Source organism: Rhizopus delemar, genomic scaffold (genome assembly GCF_000149305.1).
Source record: "Rhizopus delemar RA 99-880 supercont3.11 genomic scaffold, whole genome shotgun sequence".
Lineage (NCBI taxonomy): Eukaryota > Fungi > Mucoromycota > Mucoromycetes > Mucorales > Rhizopodaceae > Rhizopus > Rhizopus delemar.
Genome location: NW_027137837.1, coordinates 1,562,413 through 1,585,522, shown reverse-complemented (window position 1 = coordinate 1,585,522; position 23,110 = coordinate 1,562,413). Strand labels below are relative to the sequence as shown.

General features: G+C 40.4%; 6 protein-coding genes across 6 annotated transcripts; 3 read left to right on the top strand and 3 right to left on the bottom strand.

Annotated features, from left to right (window-relative positions):
* Positions 1-221: 221 nt before the first annotated feature.
* On the bottom strand, positions 222-1,239 carry RO3G_13260 (uncharacterized protein; the record flags this gene model as incomplete). The annotated part of the gene is made up of 5 exons (XM_067667844.1): positions 222-227; positions 328-664; positions 721-909; positions 954-1,054; positions 1,108-1,239. 5 exons carry the CDS (start codon positions 1,237-1,239, stop codon positions 222-224), a joined length of 765 nt encoding a protein of 254 aa, XP_067523945.1.
* An 827-nt stretch (positions 1,240-2,066) lies between these two features.
* RO3G_13259 (uncharacterized protein) lies at positions 2,067-3,156 on the top strand (the record flags this gene model as incomplete). Its single annotated transcript, XM_067667843.1, has 5 exons — positions 2,067-2,162; positions 2,215-2,260; positions 2,315-2,412; positions 2,475-2,969; positions 3,025-3,156. 5 exons carry the CDS (start codon positions 2,067-2,069, stop codon positions 3,154-3,156), a joined length of 867 nt encoding a protein of 288 aa, XP_067523944.1.
* A 394-nt stretch (positions 3,157-3,550) lies between these two features.
* Positions 3,551-4,808, top strand: RO3G_13258 (uncharacterized protein; the record flags this gene model as incomplete). Its single annotated transcript, XM_067667842.1, has 4 exons — positions 3,551-4,104; positions 4,159-4,363; positions 4,415-4,660; positions 4,707-4,808. The coding sequence occupies 4 exons, from the start codon at positions 3,551-3,553 to the stop codon at positions 4,806-4,808; spliced, it is 1,107 nt and encodes a 368-aa protein (XP_067523943.1).
* A 6,623-nt stretch (positions 4,809-11,431) lies between these two features.
* Positions 11,432-12,076, bottom strand: RO3G_13257 (uncharacterized protein; the record flags this gene model as incomplete). Its single annotated transcript, XM_067667841.1, has 1 exon — positions 11,432-12,076. The coding sequence occupies one exon, from the start codon at positions 12,074-12,076 to the stop codon at positions 11,432-11,434; it is 645 nt and encodes a 214-aa protein (XP_067523942.1).
* A 1,831-nt stretch (positions 12,077-13,907) lies between these two features.
* On the bottom strand, positions 13,908-14,624 carry RO3G_13256 (uncharacterized protein; the record flags this gene model as incomplete). Its single annotated transcript, XM_067667840.1, has 2 exons — positions 13,908-14,058; positions 14,104-14,624. 2 exons carry the CDS (start codon positions 14,622-14,624, stop codon positions 13,908-13,910), a joined length of 672 nt encoding a protein of 223 aa, XP_067523941.1.
* A 1,937-nt stretch (positions 14,625-16,561) lies between these two features.
* Positions 16,562-16,843, top strand: RO3G_13255 (uncharacterized protein; the record flags this gene model as incomplete). Its single annotated transcript, XM_067667839.1, has 1 exon — positions 16,562-16,843. One exon carries the CDS (start codon positions 16,562-16,564, stop codon positions 16,841-16,843), a length of 282 nt encoding a protein of 93 aa, XP_067523940.1.
* Positions 16,844-23,110: the final 6,267 nt, after the last annotated feature.

Genomic DNA, 23,110 nt, shown 5'->3' with positions numbered 1-23,110 from the left:
TCACCAACAATATTTTGCCAATAATAACGAATGATATCTAACCATGCTGGACACAATACGGCTGAAACAGGATGTGCTTTTTGTAAAGCCAAATAAAGAGATCCATATTCTTCAATGGTACTTTCTAGTATTTCTATTGTTTTCGTACGGCTGCTCATTTGAAGTAATGCAAAACCTATTGTTTTCCATCAGATTCCTGTTCTTTATGTCTATATCTTTCCTTACGACTATTGACGTATTGTTCCAAATGTTTTCCACTCATTCCAATAAAGTTCTACATGGTTTCTATTATTTTACTTTGCATAGATCGCAATTTGACCAACTTACTCTTGTTTCATCATATTTGTGTACATCTTTGATTCCACTAACCATCAAAATACGTAAACACTTGATACAAGTCAAAGTGATGTCTAACTCCACCAACAGTTGATCATCATGCTGCTGCTGAAGTCCACTGAATGTCTTTTCTACATAGCCCATGTAAACCTGTGAAACGGCTTGAAAGAGATCAGGTGCAATCGATGCAAATTGTTTACGTCCAGCGGATAATAAACGAGTGCTGAGTTCGGCTAATACTTCATACAGTGTTTCTAAGGCTCTGTCGTGTACAAGAACATTGTTGGCATTCACAATGGTTTGGATGAGAATTGAAAGTAAATCTGGCCTAATTGCGATTTCAATAAAAAGAAGAGGGTGTCTATTTCGTGTTTGTTATCATACCATTCTTGAGGGTAATCCAAACGTGCTATTCTGGAAATAATCACTGCATTTTGTGCAGTGAGCTTTTTACAAATGTCAATAGGAAGTTGGGTCTCAAGAGACTGCATGTCACATACCTTCTTATTGGGTTCGTCCATGAATTGTAACAGTCTTTGACGAATCAACTTTTTTTCCTCGGGATCAATAGGACTAGAGTTCGATTAAGTTTATGAATTCTACTTTTCTCTACTTACTTTTTGGCTGTTCTTCTCCAGAAGCGATCAATACCGTTCTTGAGATAAATACCACTCAGCACTCTCATGTTTTCAGGAGTTGTTCTATCATAAAATATATCCTAAAAACACGAGTGGTTAAAATTGGCAACGATGAAAATGACATTGAGGTTACCTGTAACGTAGCGAAAAAAGTAGGCGCGTTTTCCCACTGCTTCAGCATATCTTCTGCTTGTTTGATACGATAATAATCCTGTGAAGTAGCTTCACTCAGTACACCCAGTAGTTGATTTTTCGCTTCACTCATAGTGTTCTGAAAAAGGGAAAAGGGAAAAAAAGGTTGGTTTGACGTAAAGTAAAGGGAAGGAAGGAGGACCTGAAAAATTCCAAGTCACGAATCCAACAAGACTTCATTACACAAAAATACAAATATACTTGGGATCGGGCCTTGTTAAAATATCACTTTTTTGAGTGACTTGTGTCAGCAATAGGCTGCTTTTAGAAAATAAATTGTAAACACCTGTTCTTATTGTAGTCACATGTTTTTATACAAAACAAAAGTAAAGCTTACCTGTTCAAAACGCGTTTGGCTTTTATTGTTCCCAGTGGTTGAACAATAACCATGGATGACCTGTGCTTTCATTCAAGTACATCTGTTTACTCCTATCTCGATTTTTGATGGAGTTACACTCAAAATGCTGTAACACAACAATGCTCTTACTTTATTTAGATTGTTGTTGTTTATTTTTTTTCTACAGAAATTTATAAAGCATGCTTTCAATCTGTTCCTTTTTCTTCTTTACAGCAGAATGAGCCAAAGAGATGCAATGTGGATTTACAGAAACCCCCAAGGATTAAAAGCATTGGAAAGCGTAAAGAAGAAATGAGCAAGTAGTTGCATGAATTTCTCACTTGTTTAATTTAGGAGCTTGAGCTATTAAGAACAAGACGATACAATCGACAGAATAAATCTTCAATAGACAACAAGGAAGCAGTAAAGGAATCCAAATCATATCAGGGTATTTTTTCTTGTACGATTGATAATACAGAAACCAACTGTTTTTATTAATAGCTTTGCAGTCCAATAAAAAGAAAGAAGACACATCGCCGCCTAGCTCCATACAGAAACTGCCGATGTCCAAGACAAAAGAGAATGCTCAGTTTGAAACAAAAGCAAACCCCAATTCGGAATATAGCAAGAAGCCTGTGGTGAAGACAGGTGGACTTGTGGTAAGTTGTTGTGACCCTAAGGTTTCTCATACAACTCATCTTTTTAACTCAGTCTTCTTATCTCTCTGCTTTTGAACCTTCTCCATCAGTCAAGAAAGGTAAGCTCAATCCCTTGTGTGCGTAGGATGTTTGCTCTAACAGCAACACAAAAGATCTATCAAATACCAGGAAGATCCTAAAGAGACCAGTCCAAGAAACACCCAAGTTTCCTATCGAACCACCAAAACATATTCAATTACCCGAACCTATGGTAATAACACACTTGTTTTATTTCATACATCGCTCATTTTTTTTTTTTTTTTTTCCAAACAGCCTCTGGTCAAAGACACGCTACAAAAAACAGACAAAGAGTCCAACAAATCCGACAAAATCTATCTGCCTCAACTTTCTCCAGAATTGAAATTCACTGAAGATCACAGTCTGTCCGATATCTCTTCCACGGATGGAGACGATACGTATCCTCAAGAACAGCAGCAGCGACCGATGGCCAAAAAGCGGGTCTCGTTCAATGAAGAACTCACGTTTATTCCTACCGAAGAGAGCCCGATGCCGATGGAACGAAAAGAAGAAGGAGTGATGATCAAAGAGCTCCTGTTTGCCTTGAATCACGCAGAGCCGATGGGAAAAAAGCCCTGGCAGGCTCCCAAAGAACCTGTGGAGCTAAAGCCACCCAAACGAACCGTTCAAAAAGAGACAAAAAAGGAACCTCAAAAGTTATCCAACAAGCTACTGGATATGTTTCAACCCAAGAAATCCAAACCTGCGGTGGATCTGAATGCCATCACACCCACAAAAGAACTGACGCATGTAAGTCCCCCCTTTCTACACACTGGATCGAAACCGGCTGACGTTCTTTTTATAGCCTACCAAGTTTCGACCTAGAAAGCCACCTAGTCTAAGAAAAAACCAAGTGAGCCTGAGTGTGCCTGCAGCAACAGCCCAACCGGATTGGAGGGTACGCACGACCACTAAAAAATTTGAATTTGTAGCATAAACCTGAAATAAAACACGTTTGATACCAGATTATTCCGGACCGGATAGGACTTGTTTTTATGATGTCGGAGTACACGTCCCCCCTCTTTATTTTTTTTTTTTTTTTTCTCTTTTTTTTTTTGTTCAACACGCTTTTTTTTTATTGATAAACGATGGCTTTTACGTTTGGTTCAACAACAACGCCTGCAACAAGTAATACATTTGGCGGTTTTGGAGCATCGTCCAGTGCAGCGCCTTCATTTGGAGCCAATACAGGTGGATTTGGAAATACATCCAATCCATCCGGATTTGGAACAGCCACTTCAGGTGCTTTGGGATTTGGAGCCGCCACGTCCAGTGCACCTTCGACCGGCTTCTCACTAGGGAATCAACCAGGGCCGTCTGGAGGATTTTCAATGGCCACCCAGCCAGCTTCCACTGGCTTTTCACTGGGCAATCAACCACAGACAACGACCTCCGGTGCACCATCCACCGGTTTCTCACTGGGCAACCAACCACAGACCAGCACCTTTGCGCCGTCCACTGGTTTTTCATTTGGCACCACCGCCGGTGGTTTGGGCAGTTCGACAGGCGGTTTTGGCAGCACGACCGGTGGCTTTGGCAGCACGGGTGGTTTTGGCGGCTTTGGTAGCAAGCCAGGGAGCAGTCTGTTTGGCAACACGAGTGAACAGCAAAAGAAACAGAGAGAGCAGCAGGTGTATCAACTCTTGTGTGAGATCAACAAGGATGCCGAGGCTTCTACGGTGCGTAAGGGATATGAAGCCAAGAATGTGTGGCAGGCCCTGGCCTTGTTGAAATCCTATTATGATCCCAAATCACCTCACTGCCGTTTTAGACATTATTTCTATAACCTCGTCTCACCTCAAGAAGTCCATCTGTATCAAAAGCCTGAAGATCACGATCCAGAAGAATGGAAAGCGGCACAAAAGGCGAATCCGGATCCAACAAAGTAAGGGGCAGACATCGAGCAGGTTTCGGTGGGTGACTAATCATGTACATGTAGGATGGTGCCTGCTTTGGCGATTGGATTTGATGATGTACAAAAGAGAATGGATCAACAATATAGATTAAGTGAAGCGCATGATACAAAATTAAAAGAACTCGAAACGATATTAAACAAAATCAAAACATCACGTCTGGTGGAGACAGCAGCAAAATTAAATGAATGTAAACAGAGACATATGGAAACAGTACAACGTCTGATCAAAGTAAAACATGCGTTCTTAAAAAAAGGGCTTTAAACTAATCCCTATCTGTAGTTTCTGAAATACGCTCAGGTTTTACGCAACAAGGGCTTATCGATCACTCCCGAAGAAGAAGCGATGCGTACACGTTTTGAAAATATTCAGCAACAGCTACAAAAGTCAGAATTATTCCACGGCAAATTGAATCAGTTGTGGGCACAATTACAGCTCATTAAAGAGTCAGGGCGAAAGTATGGAAGGATTGATGGTGTAGAAGAGTGGCATGCGGTATCTGAACAACATATGAATGAGATCACAAAGGTACATGATCTATTTTTGTTTTATTTTTATTAACCGATCGATATAGAATCTGGGTGAACAAAACAAGGGTATACAACATATCATTGAGGTCATTCATAAGGATACAACAAGTGTTGAAAACATGAACAAAAGATACGAATTTAACTGAGTGGATATACCTTATATCGCTTTATACTTATCATAATGGCTAGTGTCATAATAAGCATAAATTTTATCCATTGCCAACTTGTCACAATAAAGTGATTTAAACCACGGTCTTGTCTCTTTGCTTGTCTGTGGCAGGACACCGTTTCCGGCCAGAGTGGTTTATATAATTCGGTTTTAGCCAGTGAGCTCGGCCTGAGGCTGATGACCGAACGGCTGCTGTTGTCCTCCTCCCACTCGGACGGACCACTCTTTGTGTATCGAGAACTGTGTTTCTTTTGAGGGCGACCCAGGCTGATGGATTCAGATTCGTCTTCGGTGGAAGAAGGTTGTGAAAAGGAAGGAAGGGTACTGGAGGGTGTATGGATCGATGGGTGTGTCAGCCCGTTCAGATCAGATTGGTGCATCTCTAACCTCTTTTTGAAATGAGCAAATAACAATGGAGACAGGTCATCGTCTTTGTTGTTGATCGCCTTCAGTGTGGCTAATGTGTCGACTCGTAAGATGGCCAGTTTACTCTGTGCTTCAATGATTTTCGATGTCAAGACTTGATATTCATATAAAAGTGTCTTTTGTCTTAATCCATCTGTAGCCATAAGATTCTCTCTTATTTCTTTTTCATACGCTGCATGTCCTATGGACTCTTTAAATAATTCAGGTAGCTGAAAACCAGGCGTAGTAACAATGGACATGGTGAAATAGAACAAAAAAGAACGAAATATAAGAAAGAGAACATGGGATGTTTCTTTATATGCCACAAGAAAAGCTTTCTCCCATAGAATTTGAAACATGCGATTTGTCATACGCAGTTGCAGTCATCATATGCTTTTTAAGATGAGCAAGCTCTGGCTTTTTGTTTACTTTTGTGTTGCAAAACAAAAAGGGTTCGAGCTTCCTTTGTGTAAAGAGAGAAAACAATGATGTAATACAAAGCTTAGCCATTTTCTCTCTCTCTCTTTTTATAAAAAACAACATGCTTTCTCTCCGATGCCATTGGATTCACTCTTTAAAAATAGTAAAGTTACCAAGTCACCCCTCTTCAAATGATCCCATTTTGCTTTGTCAATATTGATTGTTCAACGTGACTCGGTTTGATTACTTTTTGTCAATAAAACGAAACATTCGTTCCAAGGTACGACCATTTATGGTTTTTCCTCCCCCCCCCAAAGGTGTTCGCCTTCATAAGACTCTCTGTTTTACCTGTTTGCCAAGTGGAATTGTTTCGGAATGCCTTTATTGAGAAAACCAAGCGTTTTTTTTTGTTTTCATGCACGTAAATTATGAAATGCAAATCTCATATGATATCAAGTGTTTCAGAATGATGGCCTTTATCGCCATTGAGTAAGTCATCATGAAACAAGAGATGCAATTGAAAGCTGATATGACAAATGGGGAAAAAGGAAAAAACCGTAAAGAAAGAGTCAATATTTGTACGGAAAAACGATTTTTTTGAGATGCTTGCATCCACTTGAGTTACATAAACAACTCGTATCAACAAGAATGAAACCATACAAGCTTCAGATGAAATCAAACATTGGTTTTTATGCCATCTAGACGAATCAAAAGAAAACGACTTGTATTTTTTATAGACGAGTCATGTCGACCGTCAATTGTTCAATGGACTTTCTTTTCTTTTTATCATTCTATCCGTAAAAAGGACGTTGGTCTTCAATTAAAAAGTAGCAGCAAAAAAGAGACATGGGTCAGCATACAGCAAGGTTCATCAAAAGATAGCGTTTTGTTTGTTTTCCGGTTTGGTTTTGAAAGACGATTGTGACTCTATCGCGATTGGAGCATACCCTTTCTTACGTGACCCTACTATTCTACCCATTGTACTCTGAAAGTTCCAATCTTGGCATCGTCTGATTCTACAAGACGATCGGATGAGGTGGGTAAATACTTTTTTTTTTTTGAAATCACTTTTGCATTTTTACGACGGTCGTCTTTATTCACAGTGATGAACCAAGCTTCAGCCTCTGTCACTACCTATTATCCCCCCCCACAGAAACAATCGAGTTCAAGCACGCATCTTGTATCTCTTCACCCCTGGCTCATTTGAAACTGACAAGACCAAAGTTTCTGTCAGAGTTTCACAGTGACATGGCAAAGGAAAGCCAAAGCAAAAGACGCTATTTTGAGAAGATCATTACCTAAAGAAGCCTGATGCACACAGACCTAAAGTCACCGAAACTCGCACTCTCCAAAAGGGAAATCATCCAGTCAAAGCGTACAGTGGGCTGAACCCATCCAAGTTTATTTTGAACACAAGATGGGGCTCCTGGTTCTTTTGATGATGTGCTATTCCCTCTTGTTTCCGTTAGAACATCCAGAGGGGCTTTTTGGGTGGCAAGATGTCTTTAGAAAAAGAGGGTTTGACCAGCAAAGTTGAAAACGTGAGAGAGGATCAGGACGACGACAGACACATGGCCATGAAATGATGTATAAAATAGGTTATATGACCGAATTCAATTTGGTAAAGTAAAGGGCTAATGAAGATGGATCAGGGGCCCAAGAAAGAAGCCCATCTTTTGTTCAACAGATGTATCTCTTGCTCTCTGTTTCTTGGGCTCAAGCTTTGGAATCTTGAGCAAAACGTATTTAGTTTAGGCAACCCAAGAAAAGGTCATTCCGCTCTCTCTTTCTCTCTTATTTTGACTATCTTTTTTCCAAAAAGTTCTAAAAAAGCTACAACATGATTAAGTCACTGCGGTTTCTGGTATGTCTGATCTTAACAAGGACCCCCATCTGATCGTGATCGTGCCCAACAGCACATTGTCCCAAGCATCCTGTAGAGATCTAGCATCCAACATGATCATCTCACGATCTGTAGGTATCACACACGTCCTACTGATCAAGATCAACCAGAGGGCTGATGATGGCAGAATACAAACAGTCATCTGTGAAACGAACAAGGAGATGGCCCTTTTTTCAAAGCGACTTTTGCCCAACCAAACATGTTCAAACCTTTTTTTATTTTGGAAAAAAGACCAAGTAGGAATCGGCTCGATTCATGTTCAATGACAAAGGGCCCCTATCGAAGGTCGGCATGATCAAATGAAGCCGAGTGGTGTGAAGGAGATGCGAGGAAAGGTCTGATGTGGAAAATAAAGTTCAAGTGGAGCAGATGATGGTTTTGATAGGATGGAAGGGTCAGAAAGAGCAAGGAAGTTGGATGCTGAAATCATTGCAAGAAAGAAAGGAGAATGCTTTTGTTGAACCATGCGTTCAAGAAGGCATAGTCTATGCAGAGTCTACTGATGACAAAGAGAATGTGGATTGCCATGTTCTTAAAGAAACTTTGTCTACAAGTCAACACGCGCCTTTCCATCTTCCTTCTTCGCCCTTGTTCAACCTAATGTCCAAGAAATCGTTCAGGGTAATTCAAAAGATAGCAGTGGTTTAAAGCGAAACATGAGAGTTGAATACTTTTAAAAAATAAATCTTTGCCGTGTGGATGATATTTATAAGAGAGACTTGGTAGACAGTGACCCTATTCTCTTGTCTCTCAAAATCTCGACCTGTCTTCCTTTTTTTCCGAAATATCCCAGCCTACACACCAAAACCTGTATTTCCCTCATCCTTTGAGAATACATCTTTGTTCTCCGATTTTCTTTTGGCACCAAGTCGATTCCTCACTCTTTCTTTCTCCAGTCCTAAAAGACACGGAAAGGTCTGTACTTTTATAAAAAAAGAATTTGAAATACATGCCTTCCTTGTACAGATGTGTGTTTGATGGTCACTATCTAAAAAGAAAAAAAGAAGGGAGCTGTAGCCCAAATGATTTCCCTCTGCCATCCACCTTGGTATCCTGATGATATAAATTTTGATATATTCTCTTTTTTTCATAGCATCCCATCTATCAAGAAAATGCAATCGTTCTTCCCCAAGGATGGAATGGAATACGGCAGATGGTACAGATGATGACTTGACATGGATCACAACAAGGAAGTACCATCGGCTACTTATTGGCTACCAAAGAAGAATAGATGCGATTGACAAAAGTAAACAAGAGTGCATCCTTTTCACACCCTCTTATTTAAAAGCCATCATTTGCAGTCAAGGAAATAATTGAAAGGGGGTAACAAGTGACTCCATGTGATACATGAGTGAATAACCTTTCTCTTTTTTAAAAAAAGCAATGTTCTACCCAGTAGAGCAACATCATTTGATGCTGAAGCTAATCTTGCCATGCTCGATATTGGATGTGGTTCTGGGACATGGGTTAGGGTATGACACAGCATGCACACATACAAGGATAGGTGTATCGTTTGAGGGACATGAGCACAGATGACTCCAACTGCACATACGCAGGTTGTGAGTAGCAGTGATACATGACAAGATCGAGCCCTGCCAATTTACATTTCAACTCGGCAATAGAACCGAACGATTGCGCCTTATGAGAATGAGACATTGGAGCTTGTTCAGATGTGGCCCCTGTGTTTGCCTGTCTGCGTAAAGATCAGTGACCGGATGGGATAAAAGAAGCCATGAGGGTGATGAAGCCAGATGGTATGCTGCAGAGGATAGAAATAGACTTGAAAGTAAATGAGTGGATGAGAAGAAGTGGGGGATAGGATCAAAATGAAAGGGTTGGGTTCAGTGATTGAAAAGGACATGGATGTCAGTAGGAGGGGTGTGTGTTGATGTTATTTAGCATCCATAGAAAATGGATGCCCAGTTAAATGTGGTTTAGGATGAATGGAAAGCAAGAGGACAAGATCCACGCATTGTCACCCAGCATGCTCCTGAGCAGCCGCTGTGAATGGATCGAGACAAGCTATCAGCACATGGATGTCTGTCGTGGTTCCTATTCGTTCCCGTTTCATCCTTTCAAAGGCTCTCCCTCCAACAGTTCAACAAGATTTCTTTGGACTTGAATACAAGGAGCATCCTGTCTATTTTGAGACCCAAGATGGAAATAGATGACAAAGAAGCATAAAATAAATTTGTTTCTGACCCAAGACATGCTTGACTGACAACTCCATCCTCCAGAGGATGTGATACGGAAATGGACAGGCTCAAAGAAGGATGCGAGTGTATTCGTGTGTTATAGAAACAAGTACAAATTATCTTTGAAACTCTCTATGAATGAGTCAAGGTGAACATGAATGGATGGATCACTAAAATTAAATACGAAATAAAAAAAAAATTATTTTTTTTTCTTTTGCTTGTCAAATAAGGTTTAATCAAGATTAAAATGATCCACGCGAGAGAACGATTTAAAATTTTACGGGGCTTGCATACAAATGAAATTCACTGTGACAATTTTTTATCAAACAAGGTATCGTACTACCAAAGAGAAACAATAAAAAAAAAAAGGATGGAAAATGGGATGGTTTTATGAGCTAGACAACTTGTTTATATTTAAAACCAATGACGCGAAAAAGAGACGATTTCCAAGAGAACCTACACGGCTTTTTTGCAAATAATGCCGTTTTGTCATCCTCTTCTTGACACCACATATCTTCTTGTATCCTTTCTGCCTTTTCATCCACCATTGATTTGTAAGAAGACGATCGAAGGAATTTCCGATTGTATTTTTGACAAAGAGACGATGCCAGCTCGTTTCTTTTATAAGAAGTAAAGTCTTGATGGCCTTGGTTTAATAAGTTGATGGTTGACATGGTTTATTTACACTAGAGAAAAGAAGAAAGATGATTTTATGAAAAAAGAAAAAAAAAAAAAAGAATGCTTTTATAAGCGTACCTACTAATAATGGTAAAAGGCTTTAATTAAAAAAAAAAATCTTGAATTCCTTTGTTTAAAAAAATAATAATAAAAATATGTGTTTAAATCATTTTATGAAATAGATTGAAATTAATTTTATTTTATTACACGATTTGTTCAATTTGCTTTAGATGCATGTAGTCTAATCAACTCGTATCAACATCCTGCTGCTGTTCTAGATTCTTAATGTCGGAAATTGAAATAATCACCACCTAAATAGGATATGACTTTATTAAATGCAATTTTAATAAAGTGGTACAAATACATTCAATCGTGTCATAAAAAAAGTTGATTGACTAAGGATTGGATAAAAAGAAAGGGGGGATACTATTGACATGATGGGTGCCAATGCGGTACATAAACCAATCGAATGGCTTGCATTCTTCTCCTTTTGTTTCTTTGAAATAATCTGAGAAGATTTAAAAGAGACGAATCCTGGTTCTTCCCCCTTCTCATTTCAATCAATTCACTTTTTATCCTCTTTGATTCCAATCTGTGTCATCAAAGCCAACTTGATTCTTTAGGGAGCTTTTTTTTTTTTTTTTTTTTTTTTTTTTTTTTTCTTTCTTAAAAAAAAGGAGACGGATGAACAAGAAAAAAAGATGCATAATTCAAGTGCATCAGTGAACAAGTTGTGTGAATACTTTTTAAAAAATGAGGATCATCCTCAGACGTCTCCTTTTGAGACATCCAACAAAGACGAGATAGTTTAAAGAATAGGACATGAAATGAAATGGATCTGATGTCTCTCTTTTAAAATAATCGTTTGTACAAGTGGATGTGATCAAAGAGAACAGAATCCAACACTGCCCAAAAAGGAAACATTGTCTTTTTTCTAATAAAATCATGTTTTAAAAGCTTTGATTGTAAAACAGAAGGTGATTGAAAAAAAAAAGGAGTTTATTGAGAGCCTACAGCAAGTTGTTCTACATCATGCGCGGGATCATAGAACCCGACGCGTTCCCAATAGCCAAGAAACTTTGTAAACAGGGCACGATCGATGACGGGAGCCTGATGGAGCTGAGAGCTGACGGAGGCGGTCTGAAGGGTTTGAAAGACAGGCATGCGAAAGGCATCGGCCAAGGTCTGCTTGTAAAACGGGAGGAGACGATAGGCCGGATTGTCCTGGTGGGATTCGAGGGCACGGACCCAGGCCTGGGCGGACACGGTCTCAAAGGACAGACCGGAGGAACGGAGGATGTGAAGGAGGGCAGACCAGGACAGGGTCCGAGGCTGGACGACATGGTAGACGGACCTGTCGGTGTCGACGGAGGCGACGTGCAGCAGGATATCGACCAAGGCACGCGCGGCGTGATCGACCGGGATCCAATCGACCGAGAGGTCGAGGGCGGGCATCTGATGCAACCGACCGGCTCCACCGACAAACATCAAGGGGTACTGCTCGGACGTGTTCCAGACGCCATGCTCGGTATCGCCACAGACCTGACCGAGTCGCTCGATCGTCCAAGGCAGGCCCTTGTGCTCCACCAGGTCGCTCATCACACACTCCACCACAAATTTCGATTGCGCATAGCCCTTGGGCATCGCCACCCGGGCATCGACCGGCGCCGGTCTTTCCTCGATCACGTCCCCCCAGAGCGCGGTGGCACTGACGCTCGAGACAAAATGGACGTCCATCGGGTGTCCGTCGCGGTAGGCAAATTGGAGCAGACGGTAAAAGGGCGCGATGCAGGTCCGGTCATAGTCCTCGATCGTGCGGTGAAAGTCCAGCATCCAGGCGCAGTGCTGAACGATGTCAATCTCCTTTCGCAGCTGGCCATAGCGGGTGCGCGACAGGCCCAGGTAGCGGTCATTCAGCCGCATCGGCAGCACCTCCACACGGCCGCTCTTCAGCCAGGCCCGGTTCAGCAGGCGAGCCTCGAACGCGTCCTCCAGTCGCTGCTCCGGATGCTGGCCTCGGACCATGCAGTACACCTTCTTCACCTTCTCGTTCTTTAACAGTTCCCAGAGCACAAAGGAACCCAGTGATCCCGTCGCGCCCGTCAGCAACACCACCCAACCCTGCTGCTTTCGTTCCGGCTTCTGGACCTTGCCGCGAAAATCGGATCGGGCCCGTGCGAGGTAGGATTGGACCAGGTGCTGGGTCTGGTCATACTGCGACTGGATGGCGGTGGATCGGTCGAGGGGGTCGGTCGACAGCGCTTGAGCGAGGCCGTCGAGGGTCGAATGGCGGTAGAGAAAATCGACCGAGACGTGATCGAACCGGTCGGCGATCCTGTTGCGCAGTTGGATCAAGGAAAGCGAGTTGAGACCAAGATCAAAAAGGGAAAGCGAGGTGTCTTGAACGTCCTCGATCGAGAGTTGCAGGACATCGGCCGCACAGCGCACCAAAAAGGCCTTGGTCTCTGTTCCCGGCGTCGTCTTGCGGATCTTTCGTGCGGGTCCGTCGAGAAAGTCTCTGTACAGGGCCTCGATCGTCTCCTCATACTCGACCTCCACCTTCTTTCGAGCCACCTGTCCCTTGGCATTCGTCGGCAGGCACTGACCGAAGGGCAGGATCTTGATCATCTGATCCACCAGGACACTGTGGCTCGGACAGGCCGCATTGGCCTCCTGGACCGCCTCATACACCTTCCGCAACCCGGCCTCGTCCACGGCCGTGTTGAGTTCGATCAGGGCCGAGGTACACTGACGTCCATGGCCGAGCACGATCGCCTGCTTCACCAGCGGACAGGCCCGGATCGTGAGTTCCATCGGGGCCGGGTTGGTCTTTTCGCCATTTTCCATGATCAGCAAATGATCGCGTCGGCCGAGGTAGCGGTAGTAGCCTGGGAACGCAGGATGCGCTTGAAACAAGTCGTTGGTATCGTAGCCACCATCCGGTCGGTTGGCCACGCCCGGCGCCAGACAGCCCGTCTCGGCACGGACGTACATCGTCTTCTCCTCCCCTTGGTCTTCAAATCCACAGCCTTCGTGGCCTTCGTCATCCGTCACGAATGGCGTCAGCGTATACCAGTTCTTGCTGCTCGGATCCAGATCGGATGTCATCACCGTGCCTGCCTCGGTCATGCCGTACATCATCCGAATAGGAACGCCTTGTGTCAAAAGCCACTCGCCTGTGTCAAACACGAGCGGTGCGCCGCCAAAGAAGACATACGTGAGCTGACGCAGCAAGTCGTTATAGGCTCGGTCCTGTCGGATGGCCTCGGCCATCTGCTGAAGCACGAGGGGTGGGGCTGCCATCAGGCTACAGGGATTCATCCTCAGGGCCTGCTTGATGTCTTCTTGAGAAGGCGAAGGTCGTTCGATGAAGACAAGGCTGCCGCCAACCGTCAGGAGACCAAGAGCACAGGTGATACCAAACGAGTGAAAGCTGAGAGAGATAAGTCAAGGAATAAGGGAAAGATCGATGGACTTACATGGGTGCACAGGACAAAAGGACATCGTCCTGATCGATGGCCTTCATCTCGGGATGCTTTTGTTTCATGGCTTGAAAGGTACGGATGACCTTGAACATGTACCGGTGGGTGCAGTAGACTGGTTTTGGAAAATTCGTCGATCCTGAACTGTGAATGGATGAGTAGGCAAACAAGTCGCAGTTCATGCTTTACCTGTGCAAAATAAACGTTGTCTTCTCATGATCGACATCTGAATCGTTCATATCAGGCAGGGTCAGGTTGACGGATTCTTGGAGCAGTAGCTCATGGTGCAGTGGACTGACCATGTGGGCCACCAGGCCCTTTTTCTTCACGGCCTGAGCCATCCGCTTGTATTTTGAACTGACGAGCAACACGTCGGATCCTGTTTGGCTCATCAAGGCCAACACAGCCGGTTCAGAATTTCGAGGAGAGATGGCAAAGAAAGTGACGCGAAGTTTGAGGAGAGCGATGAGCATGAGAAAGTAATCCAGGCCGTGGTCAGAAAGAAAGGAGACGACCTGGCCTTGCTGAAGACTGTGAGACCACTGAGAGGCCAGTCGATCTGAGATGGCATCGACTTCAGCATAAGTCAGTGTTTTGTAGGTTCCATTCGAGTGATAGCGAGCCAAGATCCTGTCGGCATACTTTTCGCAAGCATCCTTGATGAGCTCTGTAAGTGCCTTGCATTCATTTTTGCTTCTATCGATCGTCATTGGGAAAGTGCTTGAGCTTGTCAAAAAAAAAAAAAAAAAAAAGTAGCAAGAAAAGAAAAGAAAGGAAGGATTCTTATTTATAGATGAATTGTACACAAAACCTGCTTTATTCAAGACAATGCGTTTGCAGTATGTAGTTAGCATTTGCTTTATTTATGACTGCAACGTAATCCTAAGCACTTTTTTTGAAAAAGGAAATCGCGTTTTATTTTCTCTCACTTTTCTAAAATTATAATTTTTTAAGCTATACTCATGCATACTGCGTAAAATGCACCCCTATCTGCATGTACTACTGTGATTTACTTTTTGTAATATCGGAAAAAGTAAATCACATAATATGTAATATGATTAAAGAAAGCAAAAAAAGAAAGAGGAAAAAGGAAAAAAAAAGAAGAGGAAAAAAGAAGAGGAAAAAGAAAAGAGGAAAAAAAAAAAAAAAAAAAAAAAAAGAAAAGCTAAAAATACTTTGCACGGTGTTCACATCTTACTTCAAGAAGTTGGCTGTGATTTCGATCCACGATCCTAAAATTGATTTACAAGCGGTGCTGCTATAAAATGACAAATAGAGGTGAACATACTTGTGATAAATCAACCGCATGTACTCTTTAGTAAAAATGATAATAATAGCCAATGCTACCTCATCCTCTGATCTTACACAGAGCCCTTTTACAACCCACTTTAATGCGCTTTGTTTTATTCTTTGCTACTCAATCGATAGATGAATGCGTTTTTAAAAGCCACTTTTTCTCACTTTATCCATTCTATTAAAATCAGGTAAGAATTGAGTTTTAATTTACCATGGATTCATCAAAAAGGGGGGGTGTAAAATAAGATGAACAAATCATCCATCTTTCCTTCTCTTTTCCCCTTTTTTCTTTATATTAAATAAAATTCTCTTCTCTCCTTCAAAAAAGAAACCTTTTAAAAATTTTTAATTGGTAAAATACAAAGAGATGAAACAGATATCTTTTGTAACAGTCAACAAGACCAGATTTAAAAGATCGATAATTGTAGTACATGACACTGTTCACCTAAAGGTGCCACACGCACCGACATTATTTTCAAAAGTAGAACCACAAAAATAAAAGCTTATCGGATGAGAATCATTTGAAGAAAAAAAAGATAGATCGTCAAGTGGCAGTATCTTCTTTACATATCAGGTATACTCCGTTCCATTCAAAATTCAGCTTGAAGAGATAACTAAGAAGGAGTGTGTTTCTGAGGATCAAGGACAATTGAGTAAGCTACGATGGATGAGAGAACATTGGCTGTGTTGAACGCCGTCAATCACTGTAAACAAATGCTGTGAACGTGACACTTGTTACAACATTCATCCAGTAGACACAAAAGAACTTCTTTACACAACAGGCTCTTTTTTATAAACCATCGATAACAATCCATCGTTGATGAACAATGATTGAAAGAAGAGAAAGGGAGTGGATGAGCAGAGAATGTGTTTCTTTTGAATCATTTTCAATCCTCTTTCATCAATGAGAGACCATCTGAACTATACTTGCTCTATTCACACCAATTGATTATTCTTAAATGTCTCAGGAGTGAATACTTTATACAAGCATTATTTGTTTTTTTTTTTTTTTTTTTTTTTTTTTTTTTTTTTTAATAGATACAACGACCATTGACTGCTTTACGTCATGACAGACTATTTCATACAGAAATTGAATGTATGCTGCTTCATGTCAATCATCTCTATCCTCTTTTTCCTTATTACTTTCAACCGCTTAGTGTGCTCTTCAAAAAGAGTACGAAATGGATGCAATCAAGCATGGTTCAATAAAGAGGCATTTATGTGTTACTCCCCCCTTGTTCCAGGTCCGAAAGAGAAAAAACAAATGGATCGGGGCTCTTGTCTACATTGTGGCTGCCTATAAATAATATCTTTTTCTTTTTTTAATTCTCTCTTCTCTTTTTCAATAAACATGATGGTCACTCTTTCCACCCATTGTAGTTTGCTTCATAATGAAACTGACAGTGCACGCCATAAATCATTTTCATCCTTTGTAAAGAACTTATTATCCATCGTATCACCTTCTACCACAGCCATCAAGAGGGATGAATCAGAGAAACAAGTTCAATGTTTATTTGAAGACATGTATTTCTCATTTCCTGCTTTTGAAGAAGAAGAAGAACAAGGAGAAGGTAGACCTAATTGTCGCCATCCATCTTCTTTAATTGTTGGAACAAATCGTATAATGTGTTAATTCTACTTTTGTATCATATATTTCATAAAGCATCTCTCTTACCCCTCCTCCTCTATACCTTTCATATTTAAAATACATCTCCCTTTCTCTTTCTTTAATGATCATCAGCATCAATAAACCCAATCTTTTCTTTGGCATATGAATTCCAACCAAAACCTTTTTATTCATCTTATCGATGCAGTGATTTGCATTTCAATTCAGGATTTTTATCCAGCCAATCAAGATTTACTGGGTGCATTCAACACTTTCTGTTACCCATTCAAGTAGTACACGTATTTTTTTTTTAGTCTTCAGTGTGAGTGAAAGTTAATGATTTACCATGTTATCGCCGTAACCATTCTGTTCTTCAACCGGCGATTCGCTTTATTCAAGAGGCTTGGCATTTTGGCTTTGAAGTAAACCTTTCAAGATATAAATACAAAGGTTTTGGTTCATAAACCACAAAAAGTATCTTGGTTTAAACGGTCTTATTTTATTATTATTATTAATTTGCAACTAAATACATTGTCGTAATTACAATGATCACTGCTTGCCTTCTGGTGAAATTGTCAGCGATATAATTGATGGTAAAGTGCCCAAATGCCAACCAAAGCATGATGCAGGGGGAATGGTTATCAAAACATTGTATCATTTAGGAAATATTGCTTATATTTCTATATCGTCTGAGGACAAAAGAGGATGAACCCTCAGCTATAGCAAGAGCCATGAAAGAACTTGGTTTGGATGGAGCCCTGCTGCCCAAAATGGTTTATCAGTTATGGTCCTTTTAGTCATTTTTAGTACATCTTAATAAAGGTTTATTGTGTTAAAAGTATATATCGTCATCTTTGTATAAGTGCTCAGTAAGACAAGCATTGTATTCAAAGATCCCTAGTGCTCCAGTACTATCCTGCCTCTTGTTATTAAACTGTTTATCAGAGTATAAACAATAACAATAACAACAACCCCTCTCTCCCCTTGCTATCATTTTGTATATCTGACTATACGACTGTGAGCCACCACAACGGCTCTCTCACGCTCTTCAGCTGGCTTTTCCTTGAAGTTTGGTTCCTTAAGGATGGCGCCAACGTGAGAGTCAAAGTTTGTTTTTTGAGGATGATATGGTGCTTTTGTAAAAGTGCCGGAAGTTCGGTTTCATAGTCGTTACAAGAGTCTCCTAATGAATAAAGACCGAATAGTCATAATACAAAAGTAACCGAATGACCTAATTCCTTGTGAACATCCTTGAGAGCGTAAAGCTCATGATCCATTCAGCTTGCTTTTTTTTTTTTTTTTACTACCTAGCTTATGACCATCATAGACATTTTATAAATGAAAACCCCAGCTAGACCCAACAACCAATATCTTGATGTCAAGTCTGATTTATCAAATCGATATACTACTTGTCTGTATTATTCTCTAATGAAAGGAGATCAGAGGAGTTGGAAATCATATGAATGTTTAGGCAACAGTACTCAACAGTCAACAAGTTCGTTGGAAACTTGGATATTGAATAATAGTGTGGCTATCTGAGCTTTTGGTGGCAAGCCTTCTTATTCGCTTTCCTAATCTAGTTGAAGACAGTTGGTCAAAGACCAAAAGCAAAAAAAAAAAAAAAAAAACAAGAAGTAATCCCATCTTCAGCTAGCTGTGCATTTGTTTTATCCTTGTTTTTTAAATACCATACGGCTTTATCTATGTTAAATGAACACATACAAGAAGTAATAAAAAAAAGGATATTTCATAATATACAATAGGTATACATATAAAGCTTGATGAATATTTCTGAAATTAATGTTTATGATGTTTAATGATACGTACTCTCTTCCTATTTATTACTCTATCAATTAATCTATCAAAATCGTCATCATTCATGGATAACCGTTTTCTACTTTGGTTAGTTACAAACGTACATTACTCGCACCATTCTTCATAAATATTTAAAATTGAAAGTATCCAAAATACATTGTGAACTTTAGTAAATCTTCAATTATAAAAGGGATTGCTACTTTACTTAATTCATAGAGGATATACAATCCATCATTGGGTAATACATTTATATAGAATATTAACGCTCTGCCTATACAAGAATTTAACACAAGTATACAGGCAGTTATTTTGACATATATAACCTACCAATTACTGGATAACAAAGCACTCCTTTCATGTCATTTACATCGATACTAGATCTTGAGAATATGTCGATACGCCATAAATCCTTACAGGCTGTATAATGGTTATTAGCCCCTGTTTCACACCTCACTTTGCCAAAATCTAAGCTCAAATCATTTAATAAAGTTGTAGTTATATCTGGTCGCTTCTTATTCGTTTCCCTGCCTCTGCCATCCATCCAGTACTGGCATGAATTTGACCTCTGTCACTTGTTAAAATCGGAACGATACAGAGAAGATTAGTATGGCCCCTGCACAAGGATGGCATTATCAATCCAATACCGACATGATTCTTTCCAATTCTTATCAGTTCCCATGTGGCGGAGTCCATATTCTCTCCACCCAATCGCAGAGCTAGATACAAGTACTGTGTTCAAGCAGTGACGGCAACAAGTAGAGTGTCCTTGTTGTATGATCATATTGCGCATCATCCTGTTGAAGATGATTCGATCTTAAGCGCCTTACATACAAAGGTATTCAACGCGTCTAGAGCGAAAGGTGCATATCTGATCGATAGTTTGAACTGCAGACAACTATACTGACAAACAGAGTGTGATGTTACTCGAGAAACAACATCCCAATGTGTATGCATGTGTTCCTTTGAATGATAGCCACCACCGTAACCTTGAATTTTACATATCTAAAGAACAAGGTAATAATGGTGTTGTCAATAATGGTTTGATTTTCCAAATGCTATTTGGGAGTTTTTTTCCCTTGTTCTGCCCTTGAGGACTCGGCTAAAACTGTCACTCTTAAATAATTTGCCCCTTCTGCCAAAGAGCAAAGCCTTGACTGGATCACAAAAGTACCTCGCAATATTTGGTGTTATCATGGATGTAAGAATTAATACTGAATCTGCAACTGGTTTTTTATGGGTTCTGATTATGCCGTGCTAAACATTCAAAAAAGCTAAAGACCTTCTTTTATATAAATATACACTTAAAGAAGTGAGGATCAAAGGTTTCAAGACCTAGACCATCAGGTTAGTTGGGTGTGAATCTAGAGAGGTTTTTCATGCAACATGAAATAATATGCCTAGCTTGTATCGTTACTGTCATAAAGAAGGACAGACAAAATTTGAATGTCATGAATCCAAAGCGTGCATTAACTGTTATCCTTGTCACCAGAATGAACATCAATCATTTGAATATTCACGTAGAAATAATACTGTAAATACAAATAAAAAGAATAGGAGATTCTGCCAAACCAAACAACCTCTACCCATGAAAGTTATTGATTAGAGCAATATCATTAGAGATCCCAATGATTCTGAACATAAAGATGAAGAAACGGAGCTGATGCCGGTCTCACCAGATAAGGAAGAGTAAGAATTTATTGACTCCCGGGATCTTTTGTAACTGCAACAGGATCTCAACGTACCGGCCCTTGATCTGAAATGACATACAGAAGCATCAGCATAATAATAAAGTTTGAAACAATCGTGGCGTTATAGCAGCAACACATGAGTGGAGTGATTAATGACGTTCCACTGGAAGACACCCATTGGCCGAACGAGGAACAGGACGCACAACAACCAGTTACATACTCAAAAATGCGAACACATGCTTCTAATACTAACATTCACCATTAATTATGCTATGCCTCATTAACTGCTAATAGTTTAAGACTAATTCATAACAAACTCAAATAGATTATACATGCTACTTACGTATTTAAAAATAGAACATCATATGCTTTTAAGAATCTCATACCTCAACACCTGAACTAATTCACTCAATCTTCATTTTCAACTAAAAATAGCCCTCCAGACACCGCATGTCAGTATTCTATCCTTTTCAACTAACTTTCAGATTTCTATTATCGCTACATCCAATCTATTCATTTCAACCCGTTTTCAATTATGTAAAGTGAAACATCCTCAACAATTTTATGGCACCTTTTTTATTTTTATTTTGAATAGATATGCACCAGCCCACTCAAATAAGGAAAGGGGGTAATTTTTGACCAATTAAGAAAGACGCAGTGCATAAGCAAATCGCATTAGACCGACAAGTCATATCAGGAGACTTTAGTTACTCTAACCTTTTAACTGAAAATCTCATGTTTGCCACTTTATCGGATTGGCGAGCGCTTTTGGACGAGTTTTTCTACAGTTGGTTCTGTTATTGATTATATCTATGTCAGCTTGGGTATTCATTAAAATCTTAGAAATACTCAAACTATACGTCTTCACCGCTCATGGTTTGATCATTCCATTCTGTATGCTAACCTTATGGCAGGACAATCACCTATTGTGGAGAGCCAACCCTATTTATGCTTCACATTCAGCACTACAAAAATAAATTACGGATAGAGTCCATTGTTTGATCGTTACTCTTTCCAAGGAAACACACTTGTCGTCTGAGGACAAGTGGGATAAGGTTAAATCCGTCACGAAGAAGTGAATACAAAACTGTGGATATTCGTACGTCCATTGGAGAACAGGATCCGTTCGACAACTAGAAAGGAAACGAAATCGGATACTATGAGATAAGCCGCCTTTGGCAGTCAGGACACAACTCACTGAGCCTATTGACAGAATATTAGGAAAACTGCAACAAGAATTAGCGACTGTGGAAGGACTGAAAGCGAGGGTTAAGTAGCGAGAACACGAAGAGAAAATCTGTTGGCTTTTTTAAAAATTGACAACAGCAAGTAAATGGATCGTCAGGCCGAGACAACAGATGATCGCACGTCCGATCTAGTAGGTATAAGAGAGAGCGTATGTCAATTTTATCAATATTTGCACACAACTGATCCCGTTCAAGATGCAGACATTGATAACTATATCAATTCGATCAATTTCAATTAAACAGTTAATCAGAACGACAACGGTATGTTGGTGTTGTCGATTGCTAGGGATGAACTGATAGAACAAGTGAAGCATAGCCCCAATCAGAGCAGTCCAGGTAACGATCGGTCTAGGCTACCAATACTTTAACGTACCGCTCAACATTTCCATCGCTTAAAGCTCTTGTTCTGGAAGTCTATAACAATGTTTTGCTCAAACATTCAACTCCACCATCCAGGAAAGACATGCGTGTGCGATTGTTATCAAAGAAAAGGAAATTTAAAGAATTGGAGACTGATTTCCTTCATCAATGACGATACAAACATCTTTACCATAGCTATCAACCTACGTTTGTCTAGTATGGTTAACAAAATCATTCAAACTTCACAGACCGGCTTTATGAAAGGACAATTTATAGGCGACAGTGGACTTTTCACCTTTTGCTTCAACAAGCAACGTTTGGAAAGCACTCTAGGGTAGGACTTCTTTTAGATCAGGAGAAGGCATAGGATCGGGCTAACCCACAATATTTAGTGCAAGTGTAGCTGCCTTTGGATTTCAGGAACCGTTCATTTGATGTATCCACCATCTCTTCTTTGACAATCTTTTTCAGGTTAGCGTGAATAGTTTCTTTTCACCCACGGTCAACCAACAACATGGGCTACGACAAGGTGACCCTCTATTGCCCATGCCATTCAATTTTGCATTAGAACCTCTGCTTTTGGCAGTTGATCAAGACAACCGTATGGTCAGATACAGGTTTTTCAATTCAGGCGTTGAACACCGAGTGAAAGCATCCGCATACGCTGACGATATCTGTATCTTACTTGACAATGGTTCAGACGATGCTAAACTACAGCATCAACTATCTCAATACTCTGTGGTATCAACGGCTGAGTTTGACCAGGAAAAAACAAAAGCACTCGCTATGAGTGGACGAATAGAGGACTCGTAGAGAAAATGACTGCAACAACAACAAGACATGGTTTTTCACAACAAACGATCGATAGAACCTTTCAGACACCTTGGTTTTTGTATTATTTATATTAGTATTCAGGGAAGGCTCATATAAAATAAGCTTTTAAATAAAGTGAAAGATCAGACACAAGTATATTCTCATCGCCGACTTTTGCTACGAGGACAGGCTACAATCATGAATACGTTGATTTTAACCAAAATATGGTACTGTCTTTGATTGCTATGGTCTGCTCTGTGCTTTTTCCACGAATGCAAGAAAATCGTATATTCGTTTGTTTGGTAGCACAAAAAAGCTGTAACGATCATGAGCTTTACGCTCTCAAGGATGTTCACAAGGAATTAGGTCAT